This window comes from Clarias gariepinus, chromosome 11 (genome assembly GCF_024256425.1).
Source record: "Clarias gariepinus isolate MV-2021 ecotype Netherlands chromosome 11, CGAR_prim_01v2, whole genome shotgun sequence".
Classification (NCBI taxonomy): domain Eukaryota; kingdom Metazoa; phylum Chordata; class Actinopteri; order Siluriformes; family Clariidae; genus Clarias; species Clarias gariepinus.
In genome coordinates, this window is record NC_071110.1 from 33,310,927 (window position 1) to 33,325,222 (window position 14,296).

At 46.4% G+C, this 14,296-nt stretch overlaps 1 protein-coding gene across 1 annotated transcript; it reads right to left on the reverse strand.

Annotated features, from left to right (window-relative positions):
- Window positions 1-4,107: 4,107 nt before the first annotated feature.
- LOC128533437 (E3 ubiquitin-protein ligase Midline-1-like) lies at window positions 4,108-13,889 on the reverse strand. Its single transcript, XM_053507709.1, has 5 exons — window positions 13,551-13,889; window positions 7,481-7,911; window positions 7,262-7,309; window positions 6,714-6,917; window positions 4,108-5,182 (listed from the first exon to the last, which is right to left on the reverse strand). The coding sequence occupies exons 1-5, from the start codon at window positions 13,562-13,564 to the stop codon at window positions 4,650-4,652; spliced, it is 1,230 nt and encodes a 409-aa protein (XP_053363684.1). The 5' UTR covers window positions 13,565-13,889; the 3' UTR covers window positions 4,108-4,649.
- Window positions 13,890-14,296: the final 407 nt, after the last annotated feature.

Genomic DNA, 14,296 nt, shown 5'->3' on the forward strand with positions numbered 1-14,296 from the left:
TTGCCCTCTTTTGGATGAACTTCACCCGCAGAAGGAAAAAAAATGTTCTGTTTCTGAATTTGTGGTTTCATAATAGCGGATAACTGCTAAAGTTAAACCAAATTACAGCATGATTTCATCCAAATGCAAAAACAGCTGAGTCATTAATATAACATCCTGTACGCAAGTGTGTGTGTGTGTGTGTGTGTATGTGTGTGTTTATGAATGTTTCACAAGAATCAAGGAATGAATCCCAGAAATTCCTAACGATACAAAATTACTATATTAATTGCCCTTTATAATTGCCTTCGGTTTGTTAGGGAGCACAAAGATTGAACTTGGAATAGATAGAAGAAGGTCATGTGACCTGATGAGTCCAGACTGAGCCTATTCCAGAGTGATGGGCGTGTCAGGGTGAGAAGGGAAGGACATGAAGCGATGCTCCCATCATGCATAGTGTCCACTGTACAAGCCTCTGGAGACAGTGTTATGATCTGGGGTTGATCAGTTACTCAGGTCTAGACTCAGTAACGTTATGGGGCAATAAAATGAAGTCAGCTGACCACCTGAATGTACTGAACCACCAGAGGATCACATCTATGTTCCAGGACTCAAAGTGTGAAAGATCGACTCTGGGAACATGTGTGTGTGTAAGCAAAGCTAAAGGTGGCTTTTTTGACCAGGGAGTGTATATCAAGTCCTTTGTCTAATAAAATGGTCAACAAAACTGCATTTGAATCTGAAATAATCCAAAAACAACACATGTGATTTCCTGTACATCAGCTGATTTTGGTAAAAACCATTAATGAATATCTTCCTAAAAAATCTTACTGTTTACAATCTACGAATAAATGAACTGTTGTTTCCTTACAAAAGCTCCATACTGTATATTACAGTTTAGATCAAAGCCCATGCTGAGAGACTCCTCGTCGGGTCAAACCCTTAAGAGAGATTTAATGTGTGTGTCCTTTGTTTTTTGGGGGAAATTATGCGTTTTAAGATTAGAAGTTCTACTTTTGTATTTTAGAGTAAGTTTGAGTTATACTATGACACTGTTCGATGTAAAGATGTGAGGTGTTGATAACGAGATGGAGGATGAAGGAGTTTGTGGGTCTTGAGATCATGAGCATCAACCAGAAGCTTCTGACGGTCAGGAGTTCTCTCTAAGGAACCGCACAAAATAAACAGAGCGTGGAGTTACAGAGAACATGTTATTATATTGTTTACAGTCAATTATAAAGATATATTTTTTACAGAAATATAGAAAAAATCAGTCTCTGTGATCTAGAAGCCGTAACACCGACATGATTCTGTTTGTCCAAGCTCAGTCATTCGTTTTTAAGAGTCACATGTCTACAGTTCTTCTTGGGGGCGTGTTGTTGGGAGTTCATTAATATTGGAACAACATCAGGAAAAAAGCAGCATGACAGGGTTGTTGTGCGCAGTGTGTTACCGGATCGCACGGACACACACATCTAATCTAAAGCTCTTCCCAGTGCACAGACGGGAAGTAACTGGAATATTTTATGAAGTTGTTATTGGATTCAGAAGTTCAGATTTATTATTATTAATGGCACTGAGAATAATATTAATATTTGAAATATTTTATTATTAATAAATATTTTCATAAACACTTTTTGAATTAAAATTTTCAAGCTTGGGTAGAACTTGAGTTTAACATTCCAGCGTTAGCTGCATGTAGCCAAAAATAAATAAAGAAAATAAAACAATGATTAGAGTAATTTATATATTAAATAAACTAACAAAACCAATGATTATATTAATGAATCAATGAATTCCATGTACATTCTTCAGCCTCATTATGAGCTACAGGTTGCCCTGATTGAGTTGATATCATGATTAAGTGATACAGGAAACACAAAGTGCAGGTTTTATGTTATTACACTATGAGCTGGCCTTACCTGCCATGGGGTCGAGATCCCGTTGTACCCCAGTACTGCGCGTGCCCAGCGGTGGGGTCCTCCTGTCACAGGTTGCCCCATGTTAGCCTTAGCTTTGTTGACCCCTGTACACACTTCTACTGTAGATATTAATGTGTGTGAAACAGCACTGGTCATCTTCACAGTATGGCCCAACATGGGTAAGGAACTCCAGAAGCTCCTGGAACTTGTGGCGTGAACAGTGATTGTGGACTTAACCAGTGACATAGTACTTAAAATTTGCAATTTAAAAAAAAATATGAAATTAAACAAACGAGTGCGCAGCTCATTTACATACTATAACTTACAAAATAAACTGTGTGTTCTGCTGCCACGTGCTGCCTCACAGTATAAAGTGGGGCAGACTGGGTGGGGCAGACTGGGTGGGGCTGACTGGGTGGGGCAGACTGGGTGGGGCAGACTGGGTGGGGCAGACTGGGTGAGACAGACTGGGTGGGGCACACTGGGTGGGGCTGACTGGGTGGGGCAGAATCCTTTAACGGTCCAATCCTGTGGAAATGTCTTGGATCGAGGTCAGGACAGAACGGGGGGCGTGGCAATAACTCCCAGCCGAGTTTCTGTAACGTGCAAGTGGTGTTGGTGAATGAGTGTTTGTACAGTTGACAAGTTATCTGTCGTTTTTCGAGCATCAGACTGTCTGAATGTTCACAGGAACGACTGCAGTGGGCTCGGAGACACCTCGTCACACAGGGACGTACAGGTCCGAGCCGATCCACTTCAGCGTGTGACAAACAGCACATTGAGCTCAGTTCTCCTCCTGCACGGGACTGACCTTAATTCCAAACAATTCCAGGAATAAACACGAAAGGACAAAAGTAATGGCACCCTATAAAACAAAGAATTGTGCAATCGCCGGGTTGTTGTTTTCAGATCTCTGTGCGCTTTGCCTTTGCCACAAAAACATTTACACACAACTTTACCGAAAGATAAAGATAAACGAGAGTGAGTGTTTAGAAGTGGTAAGGGTATGACACACACACACACACACACACAGTCACACACCACAACCGACGCCATGAGGTGTTTATCAAGTCCAGACATCAAGTCACTCACTTACACACACACACACACACACAAGTGACTAAGTGTGTATGCAGTTCAGTAATAGGTTATGATAAGTCATCTTGGAACAGATTAATGGAATAAAACGAACGGACGCGTGTAACATCGCTGTCGTCAGATCACCGTAAATCATTTCCACATGCGAGCGCCGAAACTTCAAACACACGCTCGGAGTTTCTCGCTTCTTAACCGCGTCTCTAAACCTCTGAGAGACGACATCCTGTTTCCCTGGAACTAAATAACAACACACAGGCCAATGAGTGCACCATGCATCCATCTATCACCTAAATAATTAATTGGGCACCACACACACACACACACACACACACACATGCACACACACGGAGCTTCTTAAGTTTGTGTTTATACAGAAAATGACTTCCACACTTGTTTACAGTAGGTTTGCGACAGCGCTCTAACATTTGTTTACTCGAGTCGCAGTTCACACACAGCTGATTTTCTGCGTCTCCCGAGAGGATTTTGCAAGTGGGATGTTTTGAGCCACTGGATTACAGACGGACGAGAGCTCAGTCTGTGGTGTGACTGCTGCAGCGCCGCCCTGGTGTCAGGTCAGATACAAACCTGGTGAAAGTTCCTCAGGGCGGACATTCTCGCTGGATCTGTTGCTGAGACACTTGGCTTACTCTACGTTTATTAAAATTTATCCACTCTCGCTAGAGATCTCTGTGAAAAACTGAAACATGTGCAGTGGCGCAGTGAGGAATCATGTGTGTGACCTGCGGCACAGGAGTGTCCTGAAACTGATGCACTGTGCAGACAGACATTATCTTCCCTTGACTTTTTATTTCATTAGATCATAGATGCCGCGGGTTCGGCTCGCGATGCCACTCCACACCACCAGAGGTCCCCGTCTCCAGAGCACTAGCTCACCTCCAGTTCACCTAGCTCCAGATGTTTTAATTTCTCTAGAATAAAGATTCCCACAAAAATGCAAACGCTGTTAACATCCAGGATTACTGGCCCTAATGTAAGGACACACACATGGGTGACTTGTTTATTTATTGAACTGTTTATTTATTTAGCTTGCTTGTAAGAATGCTAGTCTTATTAGCATTGTATTACTGCGGTGACGCAGACCCATTGTAACATGTTGCAAGACAGATGAAAAATATTTGCTTATGTATAACATCGCAGGTCAAATTGATGAAGTGAAACAGGAAACAGGAAGTGCAGGTTTTGTTTTATTACATTATATGGGCAAAAGTATTTGACCAAAACTGTTAATGACTGAATTCAGATGTTTTAATCAGGTCCAGTATACCAAGACATCTTAGACAATGCTCTGCTTCCAACTTTGTAGAAAGTCTCTTCCAACATGACACTATAAAGACACGGTTTAATGAGTTCAGTGTGGAAGAACCTGACCGGCCCTAACACAGAGCCCTGACCTCCACCCCATCGAGCTCCTTTGGGATGAACTGGAGTGAAGATTGTGCCTGACCTCATAAATGCTCTACAGAATGAATGGGCACGAATTCCCACAGAAACACTGCAAAAGTGGAATCTGTTACAGCTGCAGAACAGGGACCAAGTCTATATCTAAGTCTATGTGTTTGGATACAATGTCATTGCAGGTTTGGCCAAATACTTTCGTCCATATAGTGTATCTCGATTACAAAATGACTATTAAGTGGCACCCTCGGGTTCTTGTGCAGGACGATGTGTGGACGTCTCTGCATTCGGGTCAGGGATGGAGGTCAGCGTGGAACTGGAGCTACAGCTGGACATCAGACCCGAGTCAGAATCCGAAGCTGACATTTCTTCAAATTTCTGTATCACGGCCCTGACTGATCCGAACGCAACGTCCCGCCTCCACCGCCCACGTCCCGCTCCTTCAGGTCCCCGGTACGCCGAGTTACGGCTCAGAAAGACGTGGTTAGGTGGAGGCAGGCCGGGGCGGAGTTTCAGCCTTCCTTGGCCCAGTTGAAAGGCGGGGCAAAGAGGAGGAGTGAAGATGGATGGGACAGCGGCAAGAAGTTCTTCTGTTAGCGGGTTGTGGAAGGTTAGCGAAGCCCCACCCACATTTAAGAACACACCCACTGTTTTAAGCTGTGGCGGGACCGAGGGGAGGAGCTCGCATCGGCCATCAAAGACAACATGGAATCCAGAACCCCGCCTCTCAAACCACCACGCCTTAGCACTAGCCAATGAGCTCACACCTGCGGAAGAGAGGGGGCGTGGCTAACATGAGACAATAGGAAATTATCAGCGCAATTAAACAAACTTCTATTTCTTATTGTCTGTGAATATTTATATAAAAGGATATAAATCAGTGATGATGAAAAGTTACAAAAATTATTTCCATGCCTAAAACTGCAGAAAGAATTTATAAAATGTTTAATAATTTTAAGCAAATAAATTTTTTGTGTGTCTTTTCTGTCATTAAACATTTACAATATCTTGAGCCTTTACCTAAATTTTTTAAAAATAAATTATTAATGAACTATTAATTATGCGATTCATTTAACGATTCCAATAGAATTAAAATTACTGTTATTTATATTAATCGCAGTGTTCAGACAGATTTTAGACTGTTCATTTTCAGTTTTATCTGCTTCATCGTGTTTCTTTTTCTCTTAATTTCTCAAGGTTTCCCATCAGGTTTGTTTCTTTTTTATTTCCTTCTGTTTTGCATTATTTTGTCTCTTCTCTCTGTTTTTTACTGCTTTTCTCTGTTTGTCATTTATCTTTGCTGTGTTTCATCATTCCTGTTTCACATTTCTGAGATCATTAGAAACCTGATCAGTGTGTTTCTGTGAGATGGTGGATGTGTATAAAGCGTAACTGGGTTTAATTCCAGCCCAAATTCGACACCCTTTAAACTGCAGTAATAAACACAACCACTGGGGGGCAGTAGACATGTGACTGGGTTTGTTACTGTGTTTAACTTCATCACTGCAAATAATAACAGATGATGACTATAATAATGACTTTTTGAGAGATAATTGTGATAACGACATCCACACTCAGGTAATAAGACTGATGTCTAATCGATCACACGGTAAAGTTACAATAAGAGACACAATAGACTAATTATATCAATAACTTTATTATTTTACTTGTACGCTTTTGACTATTTACATTTTATTAAATATATAAATATATAATTTTTAAGGGTCTAAACAGATTTTATATACAGTGCTGTGCAAAAATCTAGACCCCATCCCCCCACCCCCCCACCCCTTTCATTTCTTCATATTTTGCTTCCAAAGCTTCAGACTTTCTTGTATGGTTAATGTAGTCTTGAGGAACATTTATTATTTTTTTTGTCTCTCATTTTCCCTCCAGTCCCTGTACCTGAGCAGTTTCAGAGGAATGCTTTTTATTTGTGAAGCCACACAGTAATCTATGAATCATTCAAGAATAAAAAAGCATCTATCTTAAGGCATGAACCAGTGAGAAACAGATGATCATACACATCCATCCTCTCACAGAAACACACTGATCAGTTTTCTTATGATCTCAGAAATGTGGAGAAAAAACAAACAGGAATGATGAGAAACAGCAAAGATAAATGACAAATCAGATGACCAGGAGGTGATAAGTAACTGCCGATGCTGAATGCTGAGTGGTTGGACCAGACGAGAGGGGAAATGAGGTTTATATTTACATTTACATTCAGGCAGATGCTTTTATCCAGAGTAACTGACAAAAAAAAGTTTGATATTTACAATATTTGAGCAAGTTTACCGATGCGATAGAGGGCGCTGTTGCACACATCAACCTCCCAGTAGTACTGTCCCCTGAGGATCTCCACATCAGCACACACCTGAGGGAGGGACGCACAGAGGTCACGGGCCTGACCTCCGGGGTTCCTGAAGGTGACCGTGAGGGCAGAGTTAGTGAGCTGGAGGGGTGGGGCTATAGAGGAGGAGTCTAAAGCAAAGAGAAGACCTGAGGAGTTCAGAGATCAAAGGTCAGAGACGAGGAAGAAAAGGGATGGCTTATATAATCATCATCATAATAATCATAATTAAATTAATGTTTTTACATAATACAATTATGATCAAAGAAAATTATATTTAAAATTCTATTTATTTTAAATATTTATTGGAGCTTTTTGGTTTTAATAATCTGAACTCAAACTAGGTCAACAATTAAAAATATATGAAATAGCATTTAATCAGAAAAAAACAAGAGAAGAATCTATATATTTTTATGTTTGTTTGTTTGTTTGTTTGTTTGCTGGTTGAGTGACTGACTGGTGAGACGCAGCTGCTCCCAGATCAGTTCTCTACCTGAGACAGAGCGCTCCATCTCCTCCTCTGACAGCTCCACGTCGCCTCCTACAGGTGAAACCCAACAAACACACAGCAGATTCCGTCACTCACACATGGGTTCTCCGGCTGTCCCCCTGGGGAACCTGGACAACATTTAAACTGAACCCTCCACCTGAATATCATAATGACTTTTAGGAGCTCCTTAAGTTTCTTTAAGACTTCTTTAGATAAACTCACCTGGTTTCTGTGCAGTTTTATTCCTGACCCCCTCCTCATTCTCATCATCCGCCAGTGCACCACCTCTGGGGTCAAAGGTCAGTGTGGGGTCAAGAGGTAGGCATGCAGTAGCAGTTGACCAATCAGAACAGGGCAGTTCCACGGCATGGCAGCATCGCGGGCAGAGGACGGCACAGATCGTACAGGAGGCCTGCGGCGTGGGTCTTAGTGCAGACCTGCGTTTATCTAACCTCGCCTTTTCTGTTAGGCACCGCCCACACAGAGTATGTGCACAGGGCAGGAGGAGGGGCATGTCAAAGACACGCCCACACAGTGGGCATAAGGATGAAGTGATGTCATCTTCTTCTGTCTCTTCTTTATGGTCATGTGACTGGTTCATTGATGGCTCGGCTGTTTTTAGGTGAGGACGTCTCCGTTTCATTAGTGTGGGACTGGAAACACACACACACACACACACACACACACACACACACAGACACACTATATATATATTGTGGCGTGGGCGGGGCGGCGGCTGACGACCAGCATGCCTTGCGGGGATGTCGGTGTGTGTTCACCATGTTGGGGAAAGGTGTTTGGGTTGGTGGCTTCGGCCCTGTTTGTGTGAGGGGTGTGTGACGTGTGAAATGTGCTCTAGTTCAGGCTGACGCTGAATTAGAGGTAGGCTCCTGAGTGAAGGTGCTGCTCATGCCATACCGGCTGTATGCTGAATAAAGTACTCCCAGCCATTGCATTGGGCAGCAAATAAGCTCGCTCGTCTCTCCAGCATTTCTTCAGGCGTAAAAACGCTACATTGGTGTCAGAAGTGGGATGGAGAATAACGGGTTCGAGCGCACAAAGGAGGACCTTCTGAAAATCCAAGCGGGCCGCCGAGTAGCGGAGCGACTACTCGCTAAGAAGAAGCGCTTTCCCGACGGCGCTAAAGCGAGCACACCACGGCAACCAACGCGGAGCGGGGAGGTGAAAATCCCGGCGCTGGATCTCGGGGCGGAGGCTGGCGCGGCGCAAGCGCCGGAGCAAGAGACAGCTCCGCGCGCCGTTAGCCGGCAAAGCGACCTGCCGCTGCGCGAGGCCGAGCGCGCTGAGCCCATATCTGCGGTACATCACGGCGGAAGAGCCGAGCGACCGCCTGCAGCTCAGTGGCGCTCGGTTCGTAAACCTAGCCGGGGACAGGGCTACCCGTCGCGGCTAGGCAATGAGCAACGCTCCGACGTTTCGCGGCGAGGCCGAGGCACGGAACAGCGTACACCAGCAGCCGCTAGACTAGCGCCGGGAGGACGCGTGGTAGGCCGCGCTGGGCTCTACGTCGACTGTGTGCTGGACGGCGTCTTGCTGCGGGCGCTCGTGGACACCGGCTCCACTGTTTCGCTGCTGCGCTCTGGAGTACTGGGGCAAAGCAAGCGTGTTCGCCGACGGCCTGATCCTGTCTTCAGCATCCGCACCGTTGCTGGGGGCTACGTCAAGGTACGGGCGTGTCGCACAGCGCGAGTCCAGGTGGGTGGCCGAACTTATTCCCACGGGTTCGTTGTGGGGGATGTCGAGGAGGATTGCGTTTTGGGGTTGGACATTCTGGAGAGATGGGGTGCGGTGCTGAATTTGGCTAGCGGAACTCTGCGTGGTAACTTCGGGGTAGCCAGGTTGCTCGGACCCAAACCACAGCCGGACAGGTTAGCAGCACACACCCGGGGGGCGGAACTTCCGGTAGCAGACCGAGTGGGAAATCTGCGCGCTAACACCGGCGCTTTACCTCGCCGGCCGGGCAGCAACGCGCGTGGCCGGTACTGCGAGCAAGTGGAGCGCCGTCGCGACGTAGAACCCTCGACGCAGGACGTTCCCCCCGTGCAGTCCTATAGGCTCTCCGGTGGTGATCAGCCGTCCGAGCCAGCGTGCAGCCGCGTTACTGTGTCACCCACAGTCGCTCCGCCGGTCTCACAGAACTGTGAACCGCTCATCGCCAGGCAGAAGGGCCCCACCCAGCGCTCGCGGGCACCGCTGCAAGACTTTCGGGTGGGGGCACCCATGGAGCGAATGGGCGTGGACACTCACAGCCAGGGGCGAGATTTTGCTGCTGGCGAGCAGGTGTGGGTGTGTTCCTCCGGAAGGAGAAGGAGGGGGCCCTCGGCCGGGCGTGTGTCTCACTGGGTGGGCCCCTGTACAGTAATAGCTCGGCTCTCCGATGTCATCTACCGGGTGCGGTTGGTGGGGCGGGCACGAGTTTTGCTCCACCGGGACCGTCTTGCGCCTTGCCAGCCGCACGCCGGGGAAACATTAAACTCTGTGGAGGCCGGACCGCCTCAGGACTACGTTTGCGTTCATCCCTCACCTGCCAAAGGACGCCGGCGTTCCCACCGCCAGCGCCGACCGCCTCCACGCCTCCGAAACGGAGTTCTTCATGGTGACCAGGGACGGTCACAGCTCGGGTGGGGGCAGTGTGGCGTGGGCGGGGCGGCGGCTGACGACCAGCATGCTTTGCGGGAATGTCGGTGTATTCACCATGATGGGGAAAGGTGTTTTGGTCAGTGGCTTCGGCCCTGTTGTGTGTGAGGAGGTGTGTGACGTGTGAAATGTGCTCCAGTTCATGCTAGTGCTGTATTGGATGTAGGCTCCTGAGTGAAGGTGCTGCTCATGCCATACCTGCTGTGTGCTGAATAAAGTACTCCCAGCCATTGCATTGGGTAGCAAATAAGCTCACTCGTCTCTCCAGCATTCTTCCCGGCGTAAAAACGCTACATTGGTGTCAGAAGTGGGATGGAGAATAACGGGTTCGAGCGCACAAAGGAGGACCTTCTGAAAATCCAAGCGGGCCGCCGAGTAGCGGAGCGACTACTCGCGCTGAAGAAGCGCTTTTCTGGCGGAGCTAGCGCGAGCACACCACGTCAACCAACGCGGAGCGGGAAGCAGAAAATCCCGGCGCTGGATCTCGGGGCGGAGGCTGGCACTGCGCAAGCGCCGGAGCAAGATACAGCTCCGTGCGCCGTTAGCCGGCAAAGCGACCTGCCGCTGCGCGAGGCCGAGCGCGCTGAGCCCATATCGGCGGCACATCGCGGCGGAAGAGCCGAGCGACCGCCCGCAGCTCAGTGGCGCTCGGTTCGTGAACCTAGCCGGGGACAGGGCTACCCGTCGCGGCTAGGCAACGTGCAGCTCTCCGACGTTTCGCGGCGAGGCGACGGCGCGGGTCACCGTAAGGAGGCGCTGTGCGAGGTCGAGCGCGCTGAGCCCATAATGGCGGCACATCACGGCAAAAGAGCCGAGCGACCGCCCGCAGCTCAGTGGCGCTTGGTAGGTGAACCTAGCCGGGGACAGGGCTACCCGTCGCGGCTAGGCCTCGACACCGCTTCCAAGATTCCGCGACGACGCCGAGGCCAGGGACCGCCGGACTACCACTGCAACGTTCTCAGGCCTGATGGACAGCCGGACTACCGCTTCAACGTTCTCAGGCCTGAGGAACAGCGTACACCAGCAGCCGCTAAACTAGCGCCGGGTGGACGGTTGGGGAGCCCCGCGGGGCTTTACATCGACTGTGTGCCGGACGGCGTCTTACTGCGGGCGCTCGTGGACACCGGCTCCACTGTTTCCCACGGGTTGTGGAACTGTGAACCGCTCATCGCCAGGCAGAAGGGGCGAATGGGCGTGGACACTCACAGCCAGCTCGGCTCTCCGATGTCATCTACCGGGTGCGGTTGGCAGGGCGGGCACGAGTTTTGCCCCACCGGGACCGTCTTGCGCCTCCACAGCCGCACGCCAGGTAACCATCGAACTCTGGAGGCCGGACCGCCTCAGGACTACATTCGCGTTCACCCCTCACCTGCCAAAGGACGCCGGCGTTCCCACCGCCAGCGCCGACCGCCTCCACGCCTCCGAAACGGAGTTCGTCATGGTGACCAGGGACGGTCACAGCTCGGGTGGGGGCAGTGTGGCGTGGGCGGGGCGGCGGCTGACGACCAGCATGCCTTGCGGGGATGTCGGTGTGTGTTCACCATGTTGGGGAAAGGTGTTTGGGTTGGTGGCTTCGGCCCTGTTTGTGTGAGGGGTGTGTGACGTGTGAAATGTGCTCCAGTTCAAGCTAGTGGTGAATTGGATGTAGGTTCCTGAGTGAAGGTGCTGCTCATGCCTTACATGCTGTGTGCTAAATAAAGTACTCCCAGCCATTGCATTGGGCAGCAAATAAGCTCACTCGTCTCTCCAGCATTCTTCCCGGCGTAAAAACGCTACAATATATATATATATATATATATATATATATATATATAAACCTTGTTCACAATATGGATAGACAGAGAAATAGAGAGAGAGAGAGAGAGAGACAGATAGACAGAAAGTGAGATGTAGACAGATAGATAGTCACTAAATGTTAGACAGTAAGATTTTATCATTAGGAAATTTTTAAATTATATCTATTACTCACTCACTCACTCATCTTCCACACCGCTTTATCCTGTATTCAGGGTCGTGGGGACCTGGAGCCTATCCCAGGAGGCTTAGGGCACGAGGCAGGGTACACACTGGACAGGGTGCCAATCCATCACAGGGCACACACTCACACACTACGGGTAATTTGGGAACACCAATTATCCTAACCTACATATCTTTGGACTGTGGGAGGAAACCGGAGAACCCGGATAAAACCCACCAAGCACGGGGAGAACATGCAAACCCCATGCACACAGAGACGGGAATCGAACCCAGACACTGGAGGTGCAAGGCGACAGTGCTAACCACTACACCACTGATTCGCCCTATATATCTATGATTAAACTATATTATCAATAATAGATATATTACTAAAAATATCTTATATGTGTTTCCTGACATTTTTCAAACTCATTTCCATATTTTTGTATTCTGTAAAGCTGCTTTGAGACAATGACCAGGGTTAAACCAGCTGTATAAATAAAACTGAATTGAACTGAATATTCAAATTTTCAGGAGACACTGGACAGTAAGACATTGGACAGTAAGAAATTAGACTATAGGACATCAGACAGTATGGCATTAAATTATAGGATATTACACAATTTTTTTATACTTTCTGGACATTTAAATCCTTTTCATTTTGCTCACTTCTGCGCATTTTCCATATTTAGCATATTTGTCCTGACATTTTTGTGTATATTTTTTTACAGCTAGGTTTTTAAAAAAATCCTATATTTTATATTTTGTTCTTTTTCTCTGCAGTTTTTTTAAATATTTTATTCTTTATTCCATTCCCTAATTTATTTATATTTCTATAGATAATTTAGATTTTAAGGTCACGAGCAGTCGTATAAGCATTTCAACTGCATATCATTCTGTTTATAACTGTGTATGTGACAAATATAATTTTTATTTGGATTTGGACTATAAAACATTAGACAGTAAGACATTAACCTATAGGACATTAGACAGTAACATGTTAGACAGTAAGACGTTAGACAGTAAGACATTAGACTATAGGACATTAGACAGTAACTTGTTAGACAGAAAGACGTTAGACTATAAGACATTGGACAGTAAGAGATTAACCTATAGGACATTAGACAGTAACATGTTAGACAGAAAGACATTAGACAGAAAGACATTAGACAGTAAGACATTAACCTATAGGACATTAGACAGTAAGACATTAGACAGTAAGACATTAGACAGTAAGACATTAACCTATAGGACATTAGACAGTAACATGTTAGACAGAAAGACGTTAGACAGAAAGACATTAGACAGTAAGACATTAACCTATAGGACATTAGACAGTAACATGTTAGACAGAAAGACATTAGACAGTAAGACATTAACCTATAGGACATTAGACAGTAACATGTTAGACAGTAAGACGCTAGACTGTAAGACATTAGACTATAGGACATTAGACAGTAACTTTTAGACAGAAAGACGTTAGACACTAAGACATTAGACAGTAGGACATTAACCTATAGGACATTAGACAGTAATATGTTAGACACTAAGACATTAGACAGTAAGACATTAGACAGTAAGAGATTAGAAAGTAAGACATTAACCTATAGGACATTAGACAGTAATATGTTAGACAGTAATATGTTAGACAGTAAGATGTTAGACAGTAAGAGATTACCATATCAGTGTCATGTCGTTGCAGTAGATTAGACGTGAGTCTGACGTTTCCTGAAGCCGTGAACCGGATCTGGATTGTTGTGTGTTAAAGAGGAGCACTCACACAGACACCCTGCAATCACTCTCTCCATTTCCTCCTCTTCTCTCCTCTCCCCTGTCTACACCCACATTCCTTCTCTTCTCTGTTCGTTTACATCAATCCATGCGATGCAGAAAGAAATGATGCAGAAATAGACAGGAAAGATAAATAAAGAAAGATATACAGCGAGAAACAAAGAGAGAGAAGAAGAAGAAGAGCAGGGAACGCTTTCATGAGCCACTCTAAGCTTGCGGTTGCCATGGTGACCGGGGGACCTCTTTTAAAGCGTCCGGCCCAGGGAAGGGGGGGGGGGGAGGGGGAATAAAGAGAGACCAAGAGAACGAGAGAAAGAGAGAGTGAAAGAGAGAGAGAGAGAGAGAGAGAGAAAGCATGATGTAAAAAAAAAAAAATAGATCAAATTATAAACAAAGATCAAACCTAATAAGGAGAGTGAACCGATGAGAACATGAGTCATCTGATCAAAAGCACAAACAAGATCAAAACACATCATTCATAAGAAAACATTAGCGCCAATCAGATTAAAAAAAAACTTAAGATATTCATAAAGAACCTGAGAGCCCACTCGACTTCCAACGCACACTGGAAGATCTGTCTGAGACACTCAGGAACCAGAGACAGAGACACACATGGTCCAGATCTGCAGAGCG